This window comes from Hevea brasiliensis, chromosome 18, assembly GCF_030052815.1.
Source record: "Hevea brasiliensis isolate MT/VB/25A 57/8 chromosome 18, ASM3005281v1, whole genome shotgun sequence".
NCBI classification, from domain to species: domain Eukaryota; kingdom Viridiplantae; phylum Streptophyta; class Magnoliopsida; order Malpighiales; family Euphorbiaceae; genus Hevea; species Hevea brasiliensis.
The window spans coordinates 1,026,982-1,049,703 of NC_079510.1; the positions used below are offsets into that span (position 1 = coordinate 1,026,982).

Here is a 22,722-nt window from a genome sequence, read left to right on the forward strand (position 1 = left end):
TAATAATAATAATAATAATAATAATAATAATAATGGGGAATTTACCGTACTAGGGTAGTGAAGGTATAAATTTTATCAAGACAGAGTTTTGATTACAGAAATTACCAAAATGGGGTGAGAAGTGGTGAGGTAGAAGGCTGGTGAGACGGGACACTATTCAAAATAGCGTCCGGACATGGGACGCCATTCAAACCAGCGTCTAGAGGTGGGACGCTATTCATACAAGCGTCCGAAGTGCACAACAGCTCCAACACCAGCGAATCTCTGCAGGTAGTCACGTAGCAGCTCCAACACCAGCAAATCTTTGCAGGTAGTCAAGTCAGGCATTGCTGATGAAGCGGACGCCATTATAAATGGCGTGCAGAGCTCAGGTCACTCACCCAGCGAATCTTGCAGAGAGGGACAAGACAGTGCGTGGGACGCTAATATTATTGGCGTCCAGAGTTCAAATTTTCTATTTACGCACCCTTATCTCCCTCAGTTTATCCCACACACGAAACGGAACTCATCTCCTTCAGTGTTAATCATCACTCTCTTCTTCTCATTTTCTCTTTTGTTGGTGTAAAATTAGTGGAGCTGTTGTCATTCTTTTTGCTTGGTAGACCAGCAACAACAAGAGGAACTGCAGTCGTGGAAGGAAAAAAGGTTTAGTTGGTTCTTAGTTGGAACAGCACAAGTGAAGCTTGGAAATGTTGTTTGTGCCGAATTTTTGTCCTTGAAAATTTAAGGTATGTATTTTGTTAGTTGAATCACCTATTTACCTGTAACATATTAAACTATTTGAGTGTTAAATGTTTTTATTATTAGAGAAAGTTGATAAAATTATTTTTGTAAGTATGCATGCATGCATGTGTTATGATATTAAGTAGGTTTTTGTGATATTATTAATGTTTAGGGATATAGTTTTATATGAATTTTTAGTGTTATATGTAATTTAATTATTTGAATACTTGAGTAGGTTATAGCTAACCTGAAAATAATATATGGATTATTTTTAGAAATTTAAGTTGACATTGTAATTGTAAAGAGTGTAAGAAATTTAAAAAATTCATAGAAAATTCAAAATATAAGTAATGCCTAAAAATTAAAAATATAGTAATTATATATCTGGTAATTTTTAATTTAAAAAAAATATAATAGTTTAATATAATGATTAAAAAAATACAATGTTTATTTTTTTTGAATATTTAATTAGAATTGCTCAACCCAACCATCCCTATGAAAGCAGTTGTAGCAATTCATACTGGTTGTAAAAATTCCAATGAAAATCCTTTGTCATCCTCATAGATGGCAATAGGCTAGGCTTTTGCAGGTTGTGTATAAGACGAAATCGTAATAGGACGGGATTTGGGACAAGTTCGACTTAGTTAAATTAATATTATTAACTAGTTGCAGTAGTGTTCGGATTTTACCGGGTTGGTATTTGACACCTGAACCCATTCATATAAATATTTAATTTAATTTTATTTAATATAAAATAAATGTTTTTTATTATAATCTATGTAAATTTTAATTTATAGCTTTTGTCATGCTTTATTAAAATAATACCTTTTTTTTTTTAATCAGAAAATGTCAATTCCATCTTTTGCTACTTTATATTGGGATGGAGAAATTATTATGGATAATGAAGGCTATGACTATTGTGGGGGTTCATCAACTGTCATTAGTATTGGTAAACACATTGATTTTGGTACTTTAGGTATGAAAATAGTATGTAGAATTGGTCTTAAAGCTGGATGTGATTTTATATCAGATATCTTATTTAGAGAACCCATTGTGGAAGATGGTTCAGTGAAATGGGACTGCATGGGTTTGTCTAACGATGATGATGTAAATATTATGTTTAATTTCATTGATGAAATTGCAGGTATGTCATCTATGGAATTATATATTGAAATTTTTTGACCAGATGCAACCGCAAATGTTGTTGATGAAGCGGGACCATCAAATGCTACTAGTACTGATGTAGGTGCTTCTGCACATGCAAGTGATGACACGGTTTTATGCTATCAACCATCTCAAATTCATGGCAGTACGGTTGAGGATAAGGTTTTGGGGGTTATCAATGAATGCGAAGATATTTGTCTGCGTCAATGGGTATATGATTCAAAAATCTTCTTCCAGTGATTATTGCCCCAATGATGATTGGAACGAAGAGGATTCTGATGAATAATGTATTTATAGTGATGACACCAATGTAAATGAGGAAGTTCAGCATGATAATGAGCTGGTAGTAGATTTGCCTTTGTACTATAACACTCATATTGCGAACTCAGTAACACTTATAGTCCCTCCTCCACCTTACTCTAAAATAGATTTTTCATTGCTAACAGTTGATCCATGGTTAAAACCACAATGTTGTTCAATGTGGGATCCGTCGAATGAGTTTGAAGTTAGAATGATATTCCCTTCTAGAGAAGCTGTCTAAAAAGCTGCCAAACAATATCATTTACTTAGGCACCATGAGTTTTCTTATGAAGAGACAAAGAGCAGAACATATGCTGTCAAGTGCAAAGATAGAAAGAGCAATTGTAAGTGGAGAATGCGTGCGTCTCATTGGAAAGGATCTGATATATGGAAAATTACTCGGTATAACGGACCCCATACATGTGTTAATCCATCAATCTCACAAGACCATAAGCAATTGGATAGCAGATTTATATCTGATTTCATCCTTGCAATTGTACGAGAACAACCAAATGTGAAGATATCTGCATTGCAAGCAAAAATCAAAGATAAGGTCGGATATATGCCGAGTTATCAGAAGACATGGAAGGCTAGACACGATGCAATTGTGAAGATCTTTGGTGGTTGGGAGGAATCTTTTACAAGATTGCGGCAATTCATGCTTGCTTTGTGCAAACACAACCCTGATTCTGCGTTTTTAATTGAAGATGACCCTCTATTTGTTAATAATAAATTATAACCCGATTATCGGGTTTTCGACAAAATATTTTGGGCATTTAAACAAACAATTGAAGGCTTCAAGCACTGTCACCTTATTATTTTCATAGACTCAATATTTTTATATGGAAAGTACAAAGGGTGTTTATTTTGTGCTACAGCATTGGACGGTAATAACCATATTTTCCCCATTGCTTGGGCAATAGTTGATTGTGAAAACACAAGGAATTGAGATTGGTTCATGTCTTATTTACGGGTGTTTGTGACTGATCGTTCTGATATTTGTGTTATATCAGACAGGCATATTGGCATAACAAAGGCAATGCATCAAGATTGGTGGCGGCCTCCTGATGGACATCATCGATATTATTTAAGACACATATTGAGCAATTATAACTCGAAGTTTAAAAATACTGACATGAAAGAAGCTCTTCGAAAAGCAGGTTAGTTTTTAGAAGATTAGTATTTATATGGTAATGTTAATTGAAGTTTCAATGTCACATAATAAAAATATTTTACATTTGTTTTGTAACAGCTCACCCAATTAAGGAAAAATTTTTTTATGAGGCCATGAACACAATCAAGACTGAGCATCCAGACACATTTGAATTGGCTAAAAAGATACCTTTGGAAAAATGGACATGTTCTCATGATGGAGGGAAAATGTATGGCAGCATGACAACCAATACCATTGAGTCAGTTAATAGAATGCTGAAGGAGATCCGTGCATTACCAATAATTGCAATGGTAGAGAAAATATTTTTCCAGTGTGTCGAATATTTTGATACGCGCCGCACGACATTTCATGAACAACTGCTATAGGGCTTCAACTTAACTCTAGCATGTCGTCAAATTTTGGGTGAAAATTTAAATGAAGCAAACTCACTTAATGTTAGGTTGTTTAACCGTGATTGTGGTGAATTTGAAGTTTGGAAGGGTACATCTGGGAAGAAGCACATTGTCAGACTTCATGAAAGGACATGCATGTGTGGGAAGTTTCAAGAGATATGCATTCCATGTTCCCATGTCATAGTAGCATGCCAATCAAAGTCAATTAATTATGAGAAATATGTTTCAAATTATTATACGTTGGAGCAAACACTTAAGTGCTATGAGTGGCAGTTTTATGCACTTAGACATCATGATGATTGGCCAATAGACAATGATCCAATTCTTGTGCCGAACCAGACACAGAAAAGGTTTGAAGGAAGACCAAAATCCTCAAGAATGAAGAATGAAATGGATTGGAGTGTGAATAGAAAAGTTTGAGAGACATCTAATATCCATTGTTCGCTTTGTCGTGAACAAGGACACAAAAAAAATAATTGTTCGGTGTGAAAAAACACCATTAGTTAATTATGTTACTCTTTTCAAATAGTAATGTATTGAACAAATCATCCAATTGTATTTTTCTTATTCTCAAAGTAATTTTATGTTAAAGTTTTCATTTTATGCATGTAAATGTAACAGGGATTAATGCTTTCATTGTGCTAATTGTAAGATATTTGTAATGCATTGTTTCAAATTTATTTATATGCCCGTTCATTTTTGTTTATGTGTTAGATAAAATAATGGCTCGTATAATGCACACTCCAAAAAGGATTGTCAGTCAATAACAACGGGCAAGGGTACATGCTTTAATTAGGAATTTGATTAACCTCCCTATGGAAGTAAGAGTATCAAGTATGGGGGATTACCTACTATGCATTGTTAAGCATATGATAAGGGTGAATGGGCTCATTCAAGAAATTATATGGGAAGGAGAGCTATTAACAGATAAACGTAGATATTTGGCTTTAAGGTTAGCTTTTAGTTGTGTCCACGATAAGGGTATACTTGACCGTGTATGGTGAAAATTAGAAGCTAACCGTGCCCCATCATATTTACTACTACTTGAAGGATTTGTCAAAGAGTATGCTAATTGGGTCGCTACGAGGACAATGTGTCGGTCAACTAGTATAAAAATGCGTGACAGTAACAAACATACTCTGGTGAAGCCCATGTTACCTAAAATCAACTATATGTTAGATCAAGAGGTTTATGACGAGCTAGTAAGATCATGTCCAGTAAATCAAATAGTTAGGCTGACCTAGTTTGTTCTAATATTGTATTTTAATGTTTATATATTTTCTTGATGTTGTAAATAATTTTGTACTGATATCTTTGTATTGAAAATGTAATGTAGACGTATTAATTAATGCAATGAATGAGATCTATTTATTTACATTATTTTATACTTTTATTACATGTTTTTTATACCATTTATATAATAATCAATGTACCAGGGAAATATATGCATTGTTGTAACTATGAAAAAAAAATTGAAAATGTATATTTGCCGCAATGAATAGGTATGGTTATACAACAAGAAAGAAGAGATTACATTGTCCCAGGTCCAATTGATCCAGAGCTTCTTCAGCTCCAGCCCCAACACCGTTCTGAAGGGATTTGGAATGACACGATTGAGCATGAAGTGCTTACGTGCAGGAGGCAGGGGAACATATTGCATTCTGACATTGATGACAGAACTGTTCCTCATCTTGCTGATTTGGGATTTATTGGTATTGCTAGATTAGGATTTTTCTCACTTGACTGGCATCTCATTACTGCCTTTGTAAAGCGATGGCGATCGGAAACACTTACATTTATGATGCCAATTGGTGAGTGCACAATCAGTCTTTAGGATGTCGGCATTATTTTCGGTTTACCAGTACATGGTTCAGCTATTACTGGAATGTCATGGGCGGATTGGCCAAAAGTTTGTGAGATGTTGTTGGGCGCTAGACCACCCTAAAAAATGATTCAAGGACATGCACTAAAGTTATCATGGCTAAATGATGAGTTTGGAGCTATTCCACATCATGTTGATGACTTAACATTGTTATGGCATGCAAGAGCATTCATATTATGACTCATCGGATCGATGTTTCTTGACAAGACAAACTCACATGTGAACTTGATGTTCTTACCCCTTTTACAAGACTTGAGGGAAGCTGCGACATACAATTGGGGTGGAGCTTGCTTAGCCTTCCTTTATCGCGAGCTTTGCCGTGTTATTGTTACTGAAACAAAGGAGATTTTAGGACCACTATTTATTTGCAGATATGGGCCTGGGAGAGATTTAAAGTAATCTCTCCATCAATAAGAGATCCATCGGCACCTCATGATGCACCCCTAGGTGCAAGGTTTGTCACTAAAATATATATATATATATATATATATAATTTTTTTTTCATTAAGAAAATATTAAATTGATTTTTATTGCATTACATTTTAAATTTTCTTATCAACTAATAGGTGGAGTAGAGCTCGACAGATCACTAAAGTAACAACCCATGTACTTTCGCAAATTCGATACAACCTTGACCGGATGCGACTTGAAGATGTAAACCAAAATTCAATAAATCTTACTTAAAATAAAATGTTATATTTTTTCTACATTTATAATTACTTGATGTTTTGCAAACATTCACTTGCAAGTTACATGGGAACCATATACTAAAGAATTATTGGATGAGCTGCCCGACATATGTATCCAAGGCTGTCCCATTTGGAAGGCAGTGGTGCCATTAATTTGCTTACATATTATTGAATGGCACCAACCTGACAGACTGATGAGGCAATTTGGTTTGGCCCAACCTATTCCACAACCACCCATGCAAACAAATGAGTTGCATGACATTACTCTTCGAGTTAGTGAGAGTAACTGGGCACACCACTATGCGGCATACATTAATTGTTGGAATAGGTGAGAACAGTACATTATTCAAGGGCAAGAAATGGCACAACCACTCCACCATGATTCTGAATATATGAAGTGGTATTGTCGAGATGCGAGACGTTGGATCTCAATAAGTAAAGCTGCTATTAGTTGTGTGGTAATCCTTTACAACACATATTTTTTCATTATTAATTACTTAGTAATAATAATTTGATATTTTTTTAACAAAAAATATCAATGAAATGCATTAACCTTTTATTTTTACAGGAGGACACAATTGAGGATTATTTGCTAAAATTATAGAACCCATCAACACAAAATGTGGCAGAAGTTAAGCGTACATTAAGGAAAATGATGATTGCTTTAGAGGAAGAAAGTCGGCTTTATCAAATGCTACCTCCTCAGTCCGCACCTCAAGCAGCAACCTTTAATGATGAATTACAAGAGGACCAACCTTAGCCCTCACATAGAGCAGGACGATGTCGATCACGTCCTGCTCGACGTCGTCAACACCCAGTGCGTCGAGGCTCTCCGCTCGATGATGTTTTGCCCCCACCTGTCGCATTTCACCCATACTGCATGACATCAGCGCTTGATACTTCTGATCCTATTCCCTCAACTCTTGCACCTTCTGATCCAGGACCATCCACAATATTCCAACCTTATTCAGAATCTATCCCCCCTCATTACACTGGTTGGATGCCTTTTGACTATACTGAGAGTCAGTAGCCGCAAACACCATTCAGCGGCTTATTTGCTCCTTTTGGCAGACCATCTACCATTAGGCCATCACACTATAGTTCTAATCAATTTAGTGGATATAGTTCAGATCAATACTTTGCACCATATCAGTCTGGTGCCTTAGGCCATATTCCATCTGGTGCGGGTCTATTTGGACACCATAAACAAAGTGCTGTGCATTATACTGCACAGGGGGAATCATCAAGACGATAACAAGGGCAACCTAGTTAACCTCAATATGCACAAGGTGATCTAGAAGAACATCAAGGAGGGGGACAACATCGACTTCTTTGACCGAGACGACATATACGAAGACTGAGTTGTGGCACATGATTGACTTAAATATTTGCTTTTATTTGTATATTAATCATGAATACTTATCGTAATTTATATTTTGTTTTAGGTCAATTGCTGCGATATGCTAGTCTAAATTTTTAATATATTTTGCATAATTCAATTGAAAATAAAAAAGTAATTATAATAAGAGTAAAAATCAATATCACATGGAAATTAATTTAATTAAGGATAATAAATTTTTTTAACTATTTTTTTTTGTCTCATATGACTTAAATTTTAATATTTTAAAGAAAAACAAATTTATTTCTTCTTTTTTTTTATTTCTTTTTTTTGTACAAAATTAACATGTCCTAAAAAATAAAACAGAAAAATTTTCTGGTTCAAATATTATATCTATTATTATTATTTTATCTATAAAAAAAATCACACTTTACACATTAATTTTGTTAATAATATTAAATAAATTTAAGTTGTTGCAAAGTAGACCTGTATGGTAAACATTCCTAATCATGAATTTGGTACTAAAAGAAAATAAATTACAATATTTAAATTATATATTGTTATAAATGGTTACATATAATATTTAATAATTTTATTTCTTTTAATACTTCAATTTAATATTTGCAATCAATAAAATAAATTATCCACATTTATTATAAAATGCAAATTATTTTAATTGACGGTAATTATTTTTTTTTACTATTTTTTCTATCTCATATAACTTGAATTTTAATAATTTTAAACAATAAATTTTATTTACTATACAAAAATTTTAATAAATTTTATATTATCAATATAATGTAAATATTAAAAAAGTGCAATGTAAATATTAAAGTAGAGTTAAATATTAATATATTTCTTAATTAATGTAAATAAATATTAATTATTAAGTACATGTTGTCGGAACGGGAGGTCTTTGGAGGCCATTCATAATGGCGTGCAGGTGCAGGAACGTCATTTTGAATAGCGTCTGCATCCTGCACGCCATTTTAAATAGCCTCCGCCTTTTTGAATAGCGTTAGGAGCCTTGCACGCGAATTTGAATAGCGTTTTTATAGCGCTCACCCCGATTTCATAATTTTTCTTCAGTCTACCTTGTTTTCATAATTTTTGCTCCACTGTGCCTTTGTACGGTAAAAATCCCAATAATAATAATAAAATGGGAAATGGCAAGTGGAAGGATCACTATTGTCAATTGGGTTGAAAAAGTCTCAGGAAAGAGATAGAATATGCGAGAGAAAAAGAACAATTAATTTAAATAAGAAATGAGATTTTCAGAGGGTAGGAGCTCTCTCAGCAGAACCAGCAAGGACAGTAAGCAAATTGTTGCCAAAAGGATCACTGAGGTGTTTGGCAAGGTTTTCCACAGGTCCTTCTCCTGTTACATAAGCTTGGAAATAGAATCCCAACATTGCAAACATTGCAAGTCTTCCATTCTTTATCTCCTTCACCTTCAATATTGCTGCCTGGTCAGGATCCTTAGCCAGCCCCAATGGGTCAAATGGACCACCTGGGTGAAGCTTGTCCTCCAAATCCTAAAATAATATTAACATATAATTATCATTTTTTAAAAATTAATAGGCGATTAGCATCCAGTATAATTCAAAAAGTTTAATGTTGATTAATGTAGTAATTGAAAACAAATGGTGATTGTTGTCAATAAATAATACCAAGCCATTGATAATTCTGTAGTATTCAGCACCACCAACAAGAACAATCTCAGCAACAACTGCCACAATGAGATTGATTGGGATTTTGTTTCCAAAGTAGTTCAAAGTGCCTCCATCAAGAAGCAGAGCTCCGGTCTGCAACATGACAAATCATCCTTCATTTATGAATAACATTTGATAATATATATATATATCTCTCGACGAAAGAATACATCAATTACAAATTAGTTTGATAAGTTTAATGAATTTTTTTCTAGGTAAACGCGTCAAAACTTATCTTTCTTGAAAAATAAAACAAGCCTCTTCATTAGAAAAACAAAATACTCTCTCTCTCTCTCTCTCTCTCTCTCTCTCTATATATATATATATAAAGAGAAATTGCACAACCTTAAACCAGACAGCCTCAGGGCCACAGTTAGCACCAAATTTGTTGAAGGCTTCAGGGATCACAAATCCAGCTGCTCCAAGCATTGCCCATCTTGCATGAATCAGCTCGTACGCCTGATATCTGTAATAATATTAAGAAAAAAAAAAAATTCCAAACATTGAGATAAGGAAAATTACTTATTTTTCTTTTCTAGATCAGATACATAATAGACTATAAGAGAAAATTTCCAAATATACGGTGGAATAATGGGAGACATACTTTTCGAAGTCCTGGGGTTTCTTGCTAAGTCCAAAGGGATCATAACCATAACTGCATTTCAAGTATAAAGAAAAGAATTACTAACATTGCAAGAAACTACAGAAACTACTTGATTAGAAGCACACAACTGCTAGGTCAGGGGTTCAAACCTACGCAGAAATGGTAACCATATGTACAAAGAACAAATAAATCCCAATTAAGTATTGGGCAAGACATTATAATCTTACTCTCCAGGAACTTCTCCGGTCAAGTATTCTGGGATCTCAGACCGGTCCAAGAGTCCTTCCGGCAAGAAAATCCTTCTGTCTGGACCTGAAAACAAGTGTTTAATTATAAAATCATTAGTGATCAGATGAAAGCCTTAAAGGTAAGTACCATAGTAAAGAAAAAGGAAAATGAAAATTTAAAGTCATATATACTTACCATACCACTTGGCAAGCTCGTCGTTGGCTGGTGAAACAGCAGAAGGCTTGGGTTTGGAAGGTGGAGGAGCAGGCTTCTTCCTGGAGAAAAGAGCAACAGTCTTGAAAGTAGCTGGGTTTGATGCAGTGGGAGCCGCTGCAGACCTGGTGGCAGAACCGCTGAAGTTGAGAGGATTTCCAAGCATTTCAGACACTCCAAGTGAAGCAGCAGCCGTAGAAGCCGCCAGGGAAGCCATCTTTCTCTATCTCTTTCTGATTTGCTGCTAAATTTTCTTGTTTTCCTGATATTGGAGTAATAAGAGAGATACTATATGCTTGAGCTGGTGGATGTAGACATTCCACGTGGGATTCATTTTCTAGGGTTGTGATTGGTTGGTGAAAAAGGATGTGTAATCTGAAACTGAGATTTGATAGGCCAGTTCTACTGACTTGGCAGATTATAGTGCCGACATGGATAATATTTTAGATTGACCTATCCAAATTCCCATCGTCCCTTTTTATGTGGATCAACTCAATTTGTTTCTTGCGGACTGTTGCATATCCATGCCTTTAATATTTTAATATTTTAAATAAAAATTATTTAATTACAAATTATCTAAATATATAATTTTACTTGTGGAATTCCAGCGGAAAAATAATAAATGTACATTATTAAAATTAAATATAAAATAGAATTCAACATAAATAAAATATAAACACTTCCTCATTAAATAGGAAATATATTACTTTTGTTATATACTTTACTAACTCTCTATTTGCTTCAAAATGTTCAAAGAACATATAATTTTTTTTTGTCCATTTTAAGTTTTTATCTTTTATTTAATTATGTTTTTTTTTTTAATATACATGCTTTGATATAAATCAAAATTGTGCCTTTTTACCATATACAAGTTGCATTACAATTCATTCTTTGCATTGAAAGTCTTGAACGAGCATTCAATTAAAATCAACTTTTCATTCTTTACATTGAAAGTCTTGAATGATCATTCAATTAAAATCAACTTTGAATCGTAATAATCAAATTAATTGAAATTCTACTTTTATAAATTGAACTAAGTAGGGAATTGAATTGAATCGAACTGTACTAATTCAAACTTGATATGAACAATTTCGGCCACTTAATGGGCTTTTAAATTTGCACCTATATACAACTGACTTTTAAATTAAATCAATCAAAATCTACTTAAATATTAGCATATACACCATCAAAATTTACTAAACTTGATCAAAATCAAAATCTACTCAAAGGAATCTCAACTCAATCTATATAAACATCAGCATATACACGAGGGCTGTGTAGTTTTGGTTCAATTCGGGATCTGCCTAAGAACCGAAACCGAATCAAAATTTCGGTATGGTTTCAGTTCGATTCTTCAGTGTTTTGGTTCTAATTCGGCATGGTTCTCGATTTTTTTATTTCGGTTTGGCTCGGTACGGTTCCAATTCGGTTCTCCATTCTTAAAACAATTTTATGTAATTATTTTATTAAAAAAGTCACATTTGAATTAGCATTTAAGTTTTGAATTGGGTTATTAATACATATTATATCATATAATATATTTTAAGTATTTCTAAATTATATAATCCTTAATTATAAAGTACATATATAATTTAAGATTAAATATATTATCTAATATAGTAGTATAATATTTGTTTTAACTATTTTTTTATTATGAAATATTTAGCAATAAGATACAAATATAATTATGAATTAATATATATATATATATATATATATATATATTATGAAAAGTACATTTATAATTAAGAATTATAAAGTAATATAATGTATTTATTATTACACTATTAAGAAAAAAATGTAGAGAAATGAAATATAATATTATGTTATATTTACTTCATAATTAAATATACATATATAAATATATATAATTACATAAAAAATATGTAATAAATCTAAAAAAAATAGAAAAACATATATATAAATTCGGTTCTCTGCTTAGTTTTGGTTCAATACAGTTCCGATTTAATTCTTAGTGAAGAATCAAAACCAAACTAAAGTTTCAAAATAACTTCGGTTCAATACGATTCCTATCGATTTGGTATGGTTCTTTGATTCGGTTTGGAACTCTCAAAAATCATGCACAACCCCCAAAATCTACTTAAATTAATCAGAATCAGTATAGAAATCTCAATTCAATCTCAATACACCAAACAATAGCAACAAAGAATAGACACGATAGTAGCAACTCAATCTTAATATACCCAACACTATCAAAATCTCCATAAACGGCAATAATGGTTGAGTAGACAAGAGCTTGCTTTGCATGAACAATACCTGATGGAGATCAGATATATAGGGAAGAGCAGATGCAGCGAGGGCTATGAGGTTTTGAACTTCAATGCAACAACAAATCGATAGAGTAAATTGGCATGGGAAGAGTAGACCATAGAGGATGAGCCACTAGTTCCCATATTCACATCAAATTACCTCTTAGGAGATTAAGGGCCTGTTTGGATTAACTGTTGAATACAACTGATAGCTGTTTGCTGATAGCTGTTACTGTTAGCTGATAGCTGATAACTGATAGCTGATAATAGCTGTTTTATATTAAGTGTTTGGTAAAATTATATTTAGCTGTTGCTGTTAATACGTGAAATGACTAATAATGGTATATATCATATAATTTATTTTATTATTTAAATAAATATAAAATTATAAATTTATTACATTATATTATTTATTTTATTATTAAATTAAATATATAATTATTAAATTAATATATTATATTATTTAAATAAATATATAATTATTAATCTTTTATATTATATCATTTATTTTATTATTGAAATAAGAAAATAATTATTTTTTAAGATAATTAAATAATTTTAAAAATATAGATAAAATAATAAAATAATTATTATTGTTAATAGAAAAATTTATAATTAATTTTAAATTTTTGGATATAAATAAATATTTTATATTTTATGTTATTAATAAAAAAATATTTTAACAAAGTTGAAATACGTTAATTAAAATGTTAAAATTACAAATAAAAAAATAAAAATATTAATAATATTAATTTTCAAGTTATATAAAAAAGGATAATATGGTCAAAATAAAAAATAAAATCAGATCAGCTATCAGCTGATGAGAAACAGCTCTAAAAATAGAGCTGATAGAAACTGCAGCTGATGGGTATCATATCAGTTGCCCATCAGCTATCAGCTCTTTTTTTCTAAGTTTACCAAACACCACAATTTACCTGTTTGAGTGTCTATCAGCTATCAGCTGCACCCAACAGGTAAACCAAACACCCCCTAAATACACTTAATAACCCCCAAATTCTAACTCAACCCTTAAAATGTACCACCACTACTAGCAATTACAGTAGGAGAAAGTAGAGCTCAATCTCAAATATAATAAGGTTTGTTAGCATAATTACAGCAATTAGTATGATTATAAGATATTTGTGTAGCATAATTACAGCAATTAGCATGATTATAGGAGATTTATGTAGTATAATTACAACAATTATTATTCTTGTCTAAATTAGCTCATATTCTCATGTATAAATAGATGTAATATCTCTGTAAATAAGATACAGACAAATACATAATCCTTTCCTTCATTACTTGTATTCTTTCTTCTAACAAGGTTTATGGATAGACTGAGCCAACCAATTCAATCAATTCCATTTAACATGTACTCTTCCGTTATCAAAGAATGTGACGTTGATGAAGCTCTTTACTTGCGTTTTTGCCTCATTTAGTAACGAACCTCAGGGAGTTGGTAAGGGCCACCGTCCTCTTAAAATTTTAACTTTTAATTTAGATGAGTGTAAATGTTGACATGTATTTAATAGATTATCATATTTTGTTCCAGAGAATTTCTAAAATAGTTTAAAATGTTGATTTTTTTTATTAGACCAATTAAACAAAAAAAAAATTAATGAGCATATTTTCTAATAATTTAAAAAATTATTTTTTTATTGTCCTAGTTAAAACTAAAATTAGTGGTCCATATTTTTTAAATTTAATAAAAAAGAATTTTTAAAAAAATTCAAAATATACAAGACACTTAAGTTTAAATGTTGCATATGTCCAATATAAGACTTAGAGTTTAAAAGGAGATCACTGCCCTCAAATTTTAACTTTTAATTTGGAGTAATTTAAATATGGGGATGTCCTTAATAGACTTTCACATTTAGCCCATAAAAAATTTCTAACAAAATTTTATAACGTTGATATTTTTTTATTAGCCCAATTAAATAAAAAAATGTAATGAGCTTATATTCTAATAATTTAAAGGTCTAATGATACTAAAAAGCCAAACCTTTGCATGTGTTTGCATTTTAATTCCTTTTAATTTTGACAAAATAAGCTAATTTTTGAGAGGTTGCATAAATTTTTTCCAATTTTCAAATCCAATTTGGGGAAGTGTGGCCCAACATAATTGGCATGCTATGTGGCTTTTTTTTTTTATTATAATCATGTCGGCCCACATGACGTATCTTCATAAAATTAAAAAAAAAGAATCTCTCTTACACTCAAGCTGTAGACAAATGATAGAAGATTTACATTTTATTTGGCTGAAGTGTAAGGAGGTAAGTTAAGGTAAGATAAAGTTTTTTAATGTTACTTTGTTTGGGAGGAAGGTATATAAATGATGGTTTACAAGACTTATATTATTATGATAAAGGTAAGGGAAGGTAAAGTAAGTATTAAAATTACAAAAATAACCTTATGAATTTAATTTTCAATTGCTACCAGAAAACTTTGATTCATTACCTTGATGTTACTCGCAGGAATGATGTTCGCCCAAACACTGCTCGCTCACAATATGTTCGCCCTAGTAGGTGATCCATCCATCGCCTAGTAACCAAAAGGGGTGTTCAGACATATAACCAGGAGACGAGAGATCTCCCTCTCTCCAAACATGACTTTGAGATACTCGCTTGATGAGTTAGAGTCCTAATCTGAAGATGACTCTAAGACTAAAAAGGACTCTACTAACAAGATAGTCCAATATATTCAAAGATTAAGCCCCCATCATAATGTAGCACTCTTAATTCCAATGAGAGTCTAACTGATGCCTATATATATATATGTATAACCTTTCCCTCAAGTCTTCTCTCTCATTCTCCAATTGCTAATACTAACTTAGGCATCAGAGTGATGGTCAACTAACCTACTCGGCTCTCTTTTGTTTTGCATCCGTAGAGATTCCTGTGATATCATAACTCATAAGTTGCTCCTTTTTTTTTAGCCATAAAAGTCTTTATATGTTTATTGATATAATGGTATAGTTTCTCATTTCCTCTTTTGTTTTTGTTTGACATGGACATAGATCAATTACACAAAAGTTTGTGACTCTGTTCCTAGAGTGGACAAAAATTACTGGAAAATCATGAAGTGTAATTTATTGATATATATATATATATATTTAAACCTAACGTAAATAGGTGGGTTGAGAAATAGGTTAACATAAATAGGAGGATTAAGTAATCAATGTAAATAGGTTACTGTTAATTTTTAACAAGGATATCAGTGGAAATAAGTAACATACATTTATAAAAATCTTCCCAAACACTCCCAAATTGGTGAGTTAGAAATTGAGGTTTTGGAGTTTTTTAAAAACCTCCAAAAACCCTCCAAAAACCCTCTAAAAACCTTACCTCTGCATAAAACCTTCATCCCAAACAAGTGGGTTATGCACCTATTACCTTAAAAACCTTACCTTACCTTCAAAAAACTTTCCCAAACATAGTGTTAAAGGAGGAGGAGTCTCTGAATCTTAGCCTGGCAATTGTCATAGATTCTGATGGAAACAGAAAAAGGAAAAGAAAAAGGAAGATAAGTTATATTTTTTATTTTGCAAGGAACTTGTATGAAGGTTGTGAAGGGAAGATTTTAGGCTACTCCAAGTTAGAGAACACATGATAAAACCAAATCATAAAAGAAAAGGAATGGTTGAAGATGGAAAAGGTCTTCATTTGATCGCTTGCTTTTCATTACTACAACTACTATTGATTAGAACAATTTAGGCACAACTTTGGAGAATCTAATTGAACCATACCAAAGTGTGTCTTTAACTGGGGACTACGTGGAAACCCTTATTGGCTATTTTGCAGATGGCTAATTTGCTAGGCTTCTCACATGAAATCATCTTCTATAAGGAGTTCATCATCCTTCCCAATAAACACAAAATGGTTTTGATAGTCTTCAAACATGCAACTTTCACCTTGTGGCTAACTATAAAATGCCATATTGTCTCAAAAACTAACATCTAATGAACAAAGAAAACTGATACTAGGAGAACTACTAAGTCATGCACAAGTTTTCTTCCTCATGGCATAGTGCATTCATCGAACACTTTAAAGCTTTCTTTTAGTAAAAACCTCGCGTTAACTCTAGAATTGGGGATAGAAAGTTCAAAATCCATAATGCAAGCAATAGCTTTAGCTGAAATTATAGGGTCATAAAGGAGAGAATACCACTTATCATGCAATTCTATGATCGTATATTTTTGCAAAAATCTCATTGCTCCTTTAGTAAGTGCTTCTGAAAAGTGCCTACCTGAAATAAAAAACAAAACCAAAATGATAGCATTTTAAATTCTCTTATTTTCTTTCACAAACTGATTTTAATTTTCCATTTTGAAAAATACCTAGGATTTCAAAATAGCAGGAAAACAAAAGCAGATATCAAGTAAAAATTTCAAGAATATAGGAATAATAAGTTGGAAGTGAGAAAAAATTGAGTGAAATGAGAAAAGAGTTATATGAGAAAAGAATTATAACTCAATGGAAAAAGCTTAGAGAGAGTGAGAAAGAGTGAGAGGGAGGGAAGGAGGGAATTTTTTTTTTTTTTAATTTTATTATGATGTATCATGTGGGGCCACATGGCATGCCAACAATGCTGGGACACACTTTCCTCAAATTAGATTTCAAAATTGGACAAAATTTCTTTAACCTTTCAAAAATGGACTTATTCTACCAAAATTAAAAGGTTTGGAATTAATTGCAAAAACACACAAAATTTTGGCTTTTTAGAATGATTATGCCTAATTTAAGAGGATTTTTTTTTTAATTTTCCCAACTAAATTGAAAAATTAATAACTCATATTTTTAAAATTTACTTTAATAAAAAAAATTTAAAAAGAATCAAATTATGAGTGCGATTTAGGTATAAATATTGCATCCATCATTATTCTTTATATCTAAATGTCGTGTCCGTCATTTATTGATATCTTTTATTCACCTAATTAAACGAAAAATTTAATGGGCTAATATTCTAATAATTTAAGAGTTTTTTTATTTGCCTAACTAAATTGAAAAATTAATGGCTATACATTTTAATTTTTCTTTTAAGTAATAAAACAATAATTTAAAAAGAGTAATGTACATAAGACACCTAGAAATACAGGCTGCATCCGTCATTAGCCGCCTTAGGTATAAATGTTATGTCTGTCATTGGCCTTGTGGGTGCTTAGATACTACTCAGAATCTGTTTGATAAAAGGCCACTTAGAAATGATTTCCTTTCTTAGGCTGTAATATTTGGAAAACTATCACTATAAAGAGGGTATCAATTTGCTCACTAAAATGCTGCTAAAGTTCAATGTTTATCACACTATTCCTTGCCTTGGTTATAGTCATAGTTTGTTTCCCCAATGCTTGTATGTGCAATATGAAGGTGAAATTAGGAAAACAAGTACATGGATTGTTATTAAAACTAGGTGTAACCAATGATTTTTTTGTGAATCTCTCCTTGATGGACTTGTATGGGAAATTTGGGTGTCTGGTTTGCTATCCTAACAATGCCATTTGGATGGTTAAGATAGTGAACAATTGTAGAGAAGGACATTTCTATGAGGTAATGAAGGATTTCATGGAGATGAGAAGGGCTAGAATAAAGAGGAACATTTTACTATTTCTAGTGTATTGATGGCATGTGCTAGGATGGAGGAGGTGGAAATTGAAGTCAAATTCTATTGCCATCAAGCTTGGGTTGGAGTCAAATGTTTTTTTTCCCAATATGGGCTAATTGACATGTATGGTTGCAAGACAAATATTTGAGATGACCCGTAATAAGACAAACATTGCATATTGGAATGATTTGCTTATGGCTTATGTTCGGAATGGGTTATATATTGAGGCAATTAAGTTTATATAACAAAGTATCTCAGACGCTAGTCAATAACTCACTAATTAATCATGTCAAGATAGCTTGCAATACTATAAGTTTGGAAAGCAGAATTGAGACAATCATATAAATGCATACTTGGGGTATGATAATAGACTTTGTTAATAAATTACATGTTATTACCTTGCATTTCTCCTTATAAACATCAAATTCATTAAAGTTTGTTTTCAAGTTATGACTGCACTTCTTACTTTTTAGTGGTATGTACTATAACAATTAACAATTGATAATAAGTAGAAACAAAATTGGGAATAACTTTTGATAAAAAAAAAAGCATTTTTCAGGTGACTTAACTATATTTATTCCCTTTTATTTAGCTGCACTAAAAATATCAAGTAACATAAAGGGGATGAAGTTCATCTACAATACAACACAAACCGAAAAAAACCTAAAGCCTAACATATAGACCTGGCCCACAAGAAGGCTTCAAGGAGAACTACAGAAAGCAAACACTGGAGTAGGCTTCCAGCATTATCCATTTGAGTTTTGGCACTAGAAAACCACCAAAAATAATGATCAACACCCCATAGGCACAAGACTCACAACCACTAGGACCACTACATAGCAGAACAAGAGCCAACAACAAAGACCTTAGTCAAGGCTAAATGCATAAAGGATCAGCATAGCAAACCCAAAAGATCAAGGGAGAGCACTCTAGTAGCCATAATGTGCCTCCTTTGTTGCCTAAGGAAACGCTGAAACCAATCCTAGATTGAGCCTCTATTTGAGTTTGTTATTTCAATTAAACTACAATGGAATACTAGACAACTAAAAAATAGTGAAAAAGCATGCTCAACGTTCCACAAAATCTGTATAAGGCTTATCTATAACAACTTAAGTTGGGTCATAGTAAAGTCTTATATGTACATTAGCTGCTTGTTTAAATATTTATGATTTCAAGTTGTTACTAGTGGGGACTCAAACTTGAGTATACCAAGTGAGTAATACGTTTTCAGCTACTGGATCATGCCTGGCTAGGCAAGGTTGTCAAACCTTGATCTTATTTCTTTTATGTTAATTAGACATTTATTTACAATATAGGAAGAGTTTAATAATGATTCTTCTTAGCTTTATATTTGAAATCTCCTAGGTGGAAGAGAAATATTAAGAAGATTGTCATCGTGTCTCTTTTAATTGTCACATAATCCATACAATCATCTAATTGGATCAATTGTACTTGTTAGAATATTTTATTTGGGTTTATTGATTTTAGTTTTATTTTTATAAAAAATTGTTTGAGTTAGATTTATAGTCCAAATGTGTGTGTATATATATATATATATATATAGCCTATAAATAAGTGATCATTAAAGTTTAATGGGCCAAGTCCAAGCATTATTTAGATTCTAATTGTGATCTAATCCTGTTTGGATTAGGAAACCTACTAGAGTTATATGATGGGAGAATCCTAGTTGGTCTCTATATAAAATATATAGGTTATGACTTATCTCTCTTTAGCCTACGTTAATTGAGTTTCTCCATCCATCAAGAGCAAGTAGACTTAGAAACGAATATCTATAATCGTTCCACGGCCATTTGTGCATGGTAGATTTCTTTGTTTATTGCATATTTAGAGATTGAGCAATTATGAATGCCAAACATATTACAGCCATGAAGGGCAATGGAGGAGAACAGAACAATATGTAAGTTATTTAATTATAGTAATTTTAATTTTGTATACATAGATCTAGTGGTTTAATTCTTTAACGATACTTTCTAGAATTATGCAATAAAATTCTAATTCTAATTTTCATGCTAACGGGATTTTCATATGATACCCAAGGAGTTTTACGACTTAGAAATTTTTTAAAAGTAAAATAGTACTGGTCAAGGGTATTCATATTACCAAATTTGCACCAGAGTTTCCCCAGGCATTCTTTATATATATATATATATATATTGTTTTTAATTGTATCCATAACTCCTAACAAAATCTTAATTAAAATGAGCCAAAGTACCAGTTCGCTAAGGTTGTCCTACGTCTCCTAAATGACATATTACCTTTTTTTTTATTATCATTATTGAAAGATTAATGTTTCATTAAAAAAGGAGCAATTATAGATGGGTCGGCAACATCACATACAATAGCCCTCAAAAGATTCTAAGCCAACAATTACAAGTCCAGCAACCCAAAATTAACCACAACTAATTAAGCCACGACAGGAGATAGGCCCAAGACACAGTCTAAAGAAACCTAGGCTCGGATGGGTCAAACAATGAAGATCTGAAAGAGAAGGAAAAGGAGAACAGATGCACGTTGCCTGCACCACCATTCCTTGTACATGTCGCACTGGACAGAAACGCCGAAACTGAAGCACGAAGGAAGAGCCTCTCACTCAAAGACAAGCATATTCAGAAAAGAGTCATAACCTGAACTACGAGCACTTCACAACAGGCACCGTCCAAGGATCTATACAAAGCTAGAAAACAAATCAAGGTTCTCAGAAGGGGAAGGGGTGAAGTAGGCCTCTTTGCAAGGGACTGGACAATGTTGCGGCGTCGGTAACGTCCCTATTGGTGCCTATCTGCAAGGATCCTGTAGAGATGAACCCAGCCCCTAGAGATAACAGACGGCCAAAGAGCCAAATTTGCTCACATACACAGCACAAACACAGGGCAGGTCTTTCAAAGAATCACCCTCTCAGCTTGCTGCTCAAACCTGCATGCCAAAGCCACAAAGATCAAATAATATATACACACTCCAATCGACGAAGGGGAGGATAGACCCACGGCTGGCCAGGGAAGGAAGCCTCAGGCAGGGGAGAGCCACTAAGAGCCAAAACGGAGCTCCTAGTGAGCAGAGAAAGAAATCAAGTTGAGAAACTTTTCTCTCTCTAAAAATTAGAGAGAGACTCAATCCTGATAGATCACTTAGAACTTTGAAGCATGTTCATATCTTATTTTACTTCTGAATGTAGCAATGAAAATGAAGATCAGGAATTCATTTATTTAGATCCCTTGCAAATTTTCCTATTTAAAAGTGCTTTATATAGCTTGATATTCAGATTGTTGCATGCTGATGGACGTATGATGGACAAATGGAGATTTAAGATCAAGACATAATAAAGGATATTAAGGTTAACAGTATCGAATTAGAGAAAAAGATTATTGGGCACACAACCTTCATAATGAAATTAAAATACTCAAAATTCTATATTTCCCAAAAACATAACTAAGTTGAAAGGTATTTATGGAGACTTATTAGAAATCCCAAATTGGAAATATTCCAAACCAATAGTACATGGCAATGAAAAAAACAAAGCCAATTGAATATAAAAGACTAAATGCTTAAGAGCCAAACTTTTAAGATCGGGAGTAATTGTATTCGACTTTTAAAATTTGGAATAGCAAAATGCAGATTTTAGGATGTTAAAACTGTTTTTTGATTTATTTTGTTATTTATTTGAGTAAAATATCCCCATTGAGTAAAATTTTTATTTTTTTATTTGATATTTTAAATTACTTACAGCCTGTTTGAGAATCATATTAACAATAAAATTTTGTACATGCTAAAAATAATTGATCATGTCACATTGCCTAAACTTTTTTATTATTTATACCTATGTGAGATGTAGATTATGAAAACAATAAAACAATAAAAAATTATTTCTCTAATCCTCCTTCACCATGGACATGGACAATGAATAACAGACTTAGTATTATAGTTATTTAAATTTATAAAAGGAAAAAAATATTAACGCTAAATTTAGAAGGGCCATTTTTTATAAAGAAAAAGGAGGGATTAGGAATTTTATTACAAAGGGATAATTACATTTGTAGTGCCAAAAGTTGGTTATTTTTATAATTAAAATCTTAACCTTTTTATAATAAAGTTTTAAAATTCATAAAAATTGCTTAATATTTGTATTATCCTTTTTTAACACTTATATATATTCCATTTGTTAAATAATAAGATTTTTTTTCCAATTCTAAAATTTTTAAAATTTATTATTATTTTTTAGGGAAGGAATAGGATAAGGGATTAATTATTTAAATAATGTAATTTTAAAAACTATTTATCATAATAATATAAAATAAAAACTACTTACCAAAATAATGTTATGCTTAAGAAACCGTCAATTAAACAAGCCTTTTCATATTTAAAAAGCTAAACAAAAAAAGACAATTAGTAAATGACTCGTGAAAGGTCAAATTT

General features: G+C 32.0%; 1 protein-coding gene and 1 pseudogene across 1 annotated transcript; one reads left to right on the forward strand and one right to left on the reverse strand.

Annotated features, from left to right (window-relative positions):
• Positions 1 to 8,893: 8,893 nt before the first annotated feature.
• On the reverse strand, positions 8,894 to 10,694 carry LOC110664207 (chlorophyll a-b binding protein CP26, chloroplastic). Its single transcript, XM_021823788.2, has 6 exons — positions 10,403 to 10,694; positions 10,207 to 10,291; positions 9,980 to 10,030; positions 9,721 to 9,841; positions 9,334 to 9,468; positions 8,894 to 9,198 (listed from the first exon to the last, which is right to left on the reverse strand). The coding sequence occupies exons 1-6, from the start codon at positions 10,635 to 10,637 to the stop codon at positions 8,938 to 8,940; spliced, it is 888 nt and encodes a 295-aa protein (XP_021679480.1). The 5' UTR covers positions 10,638 to 10,694; the 3' UTR covers positions 8,894 to 8,937.
• Positions 10,695 to 17,760: 7,066 nt separating this feature from the next.
• Positions 17,761 to 18,636, forward strand: LOC131176071 (pentatricopeptide repeat-containing protein At1g31790-like; annotated as a pseudogene).
• Positions 18,637 to 22,722: the final 4,086 nt, after the last annotated feature.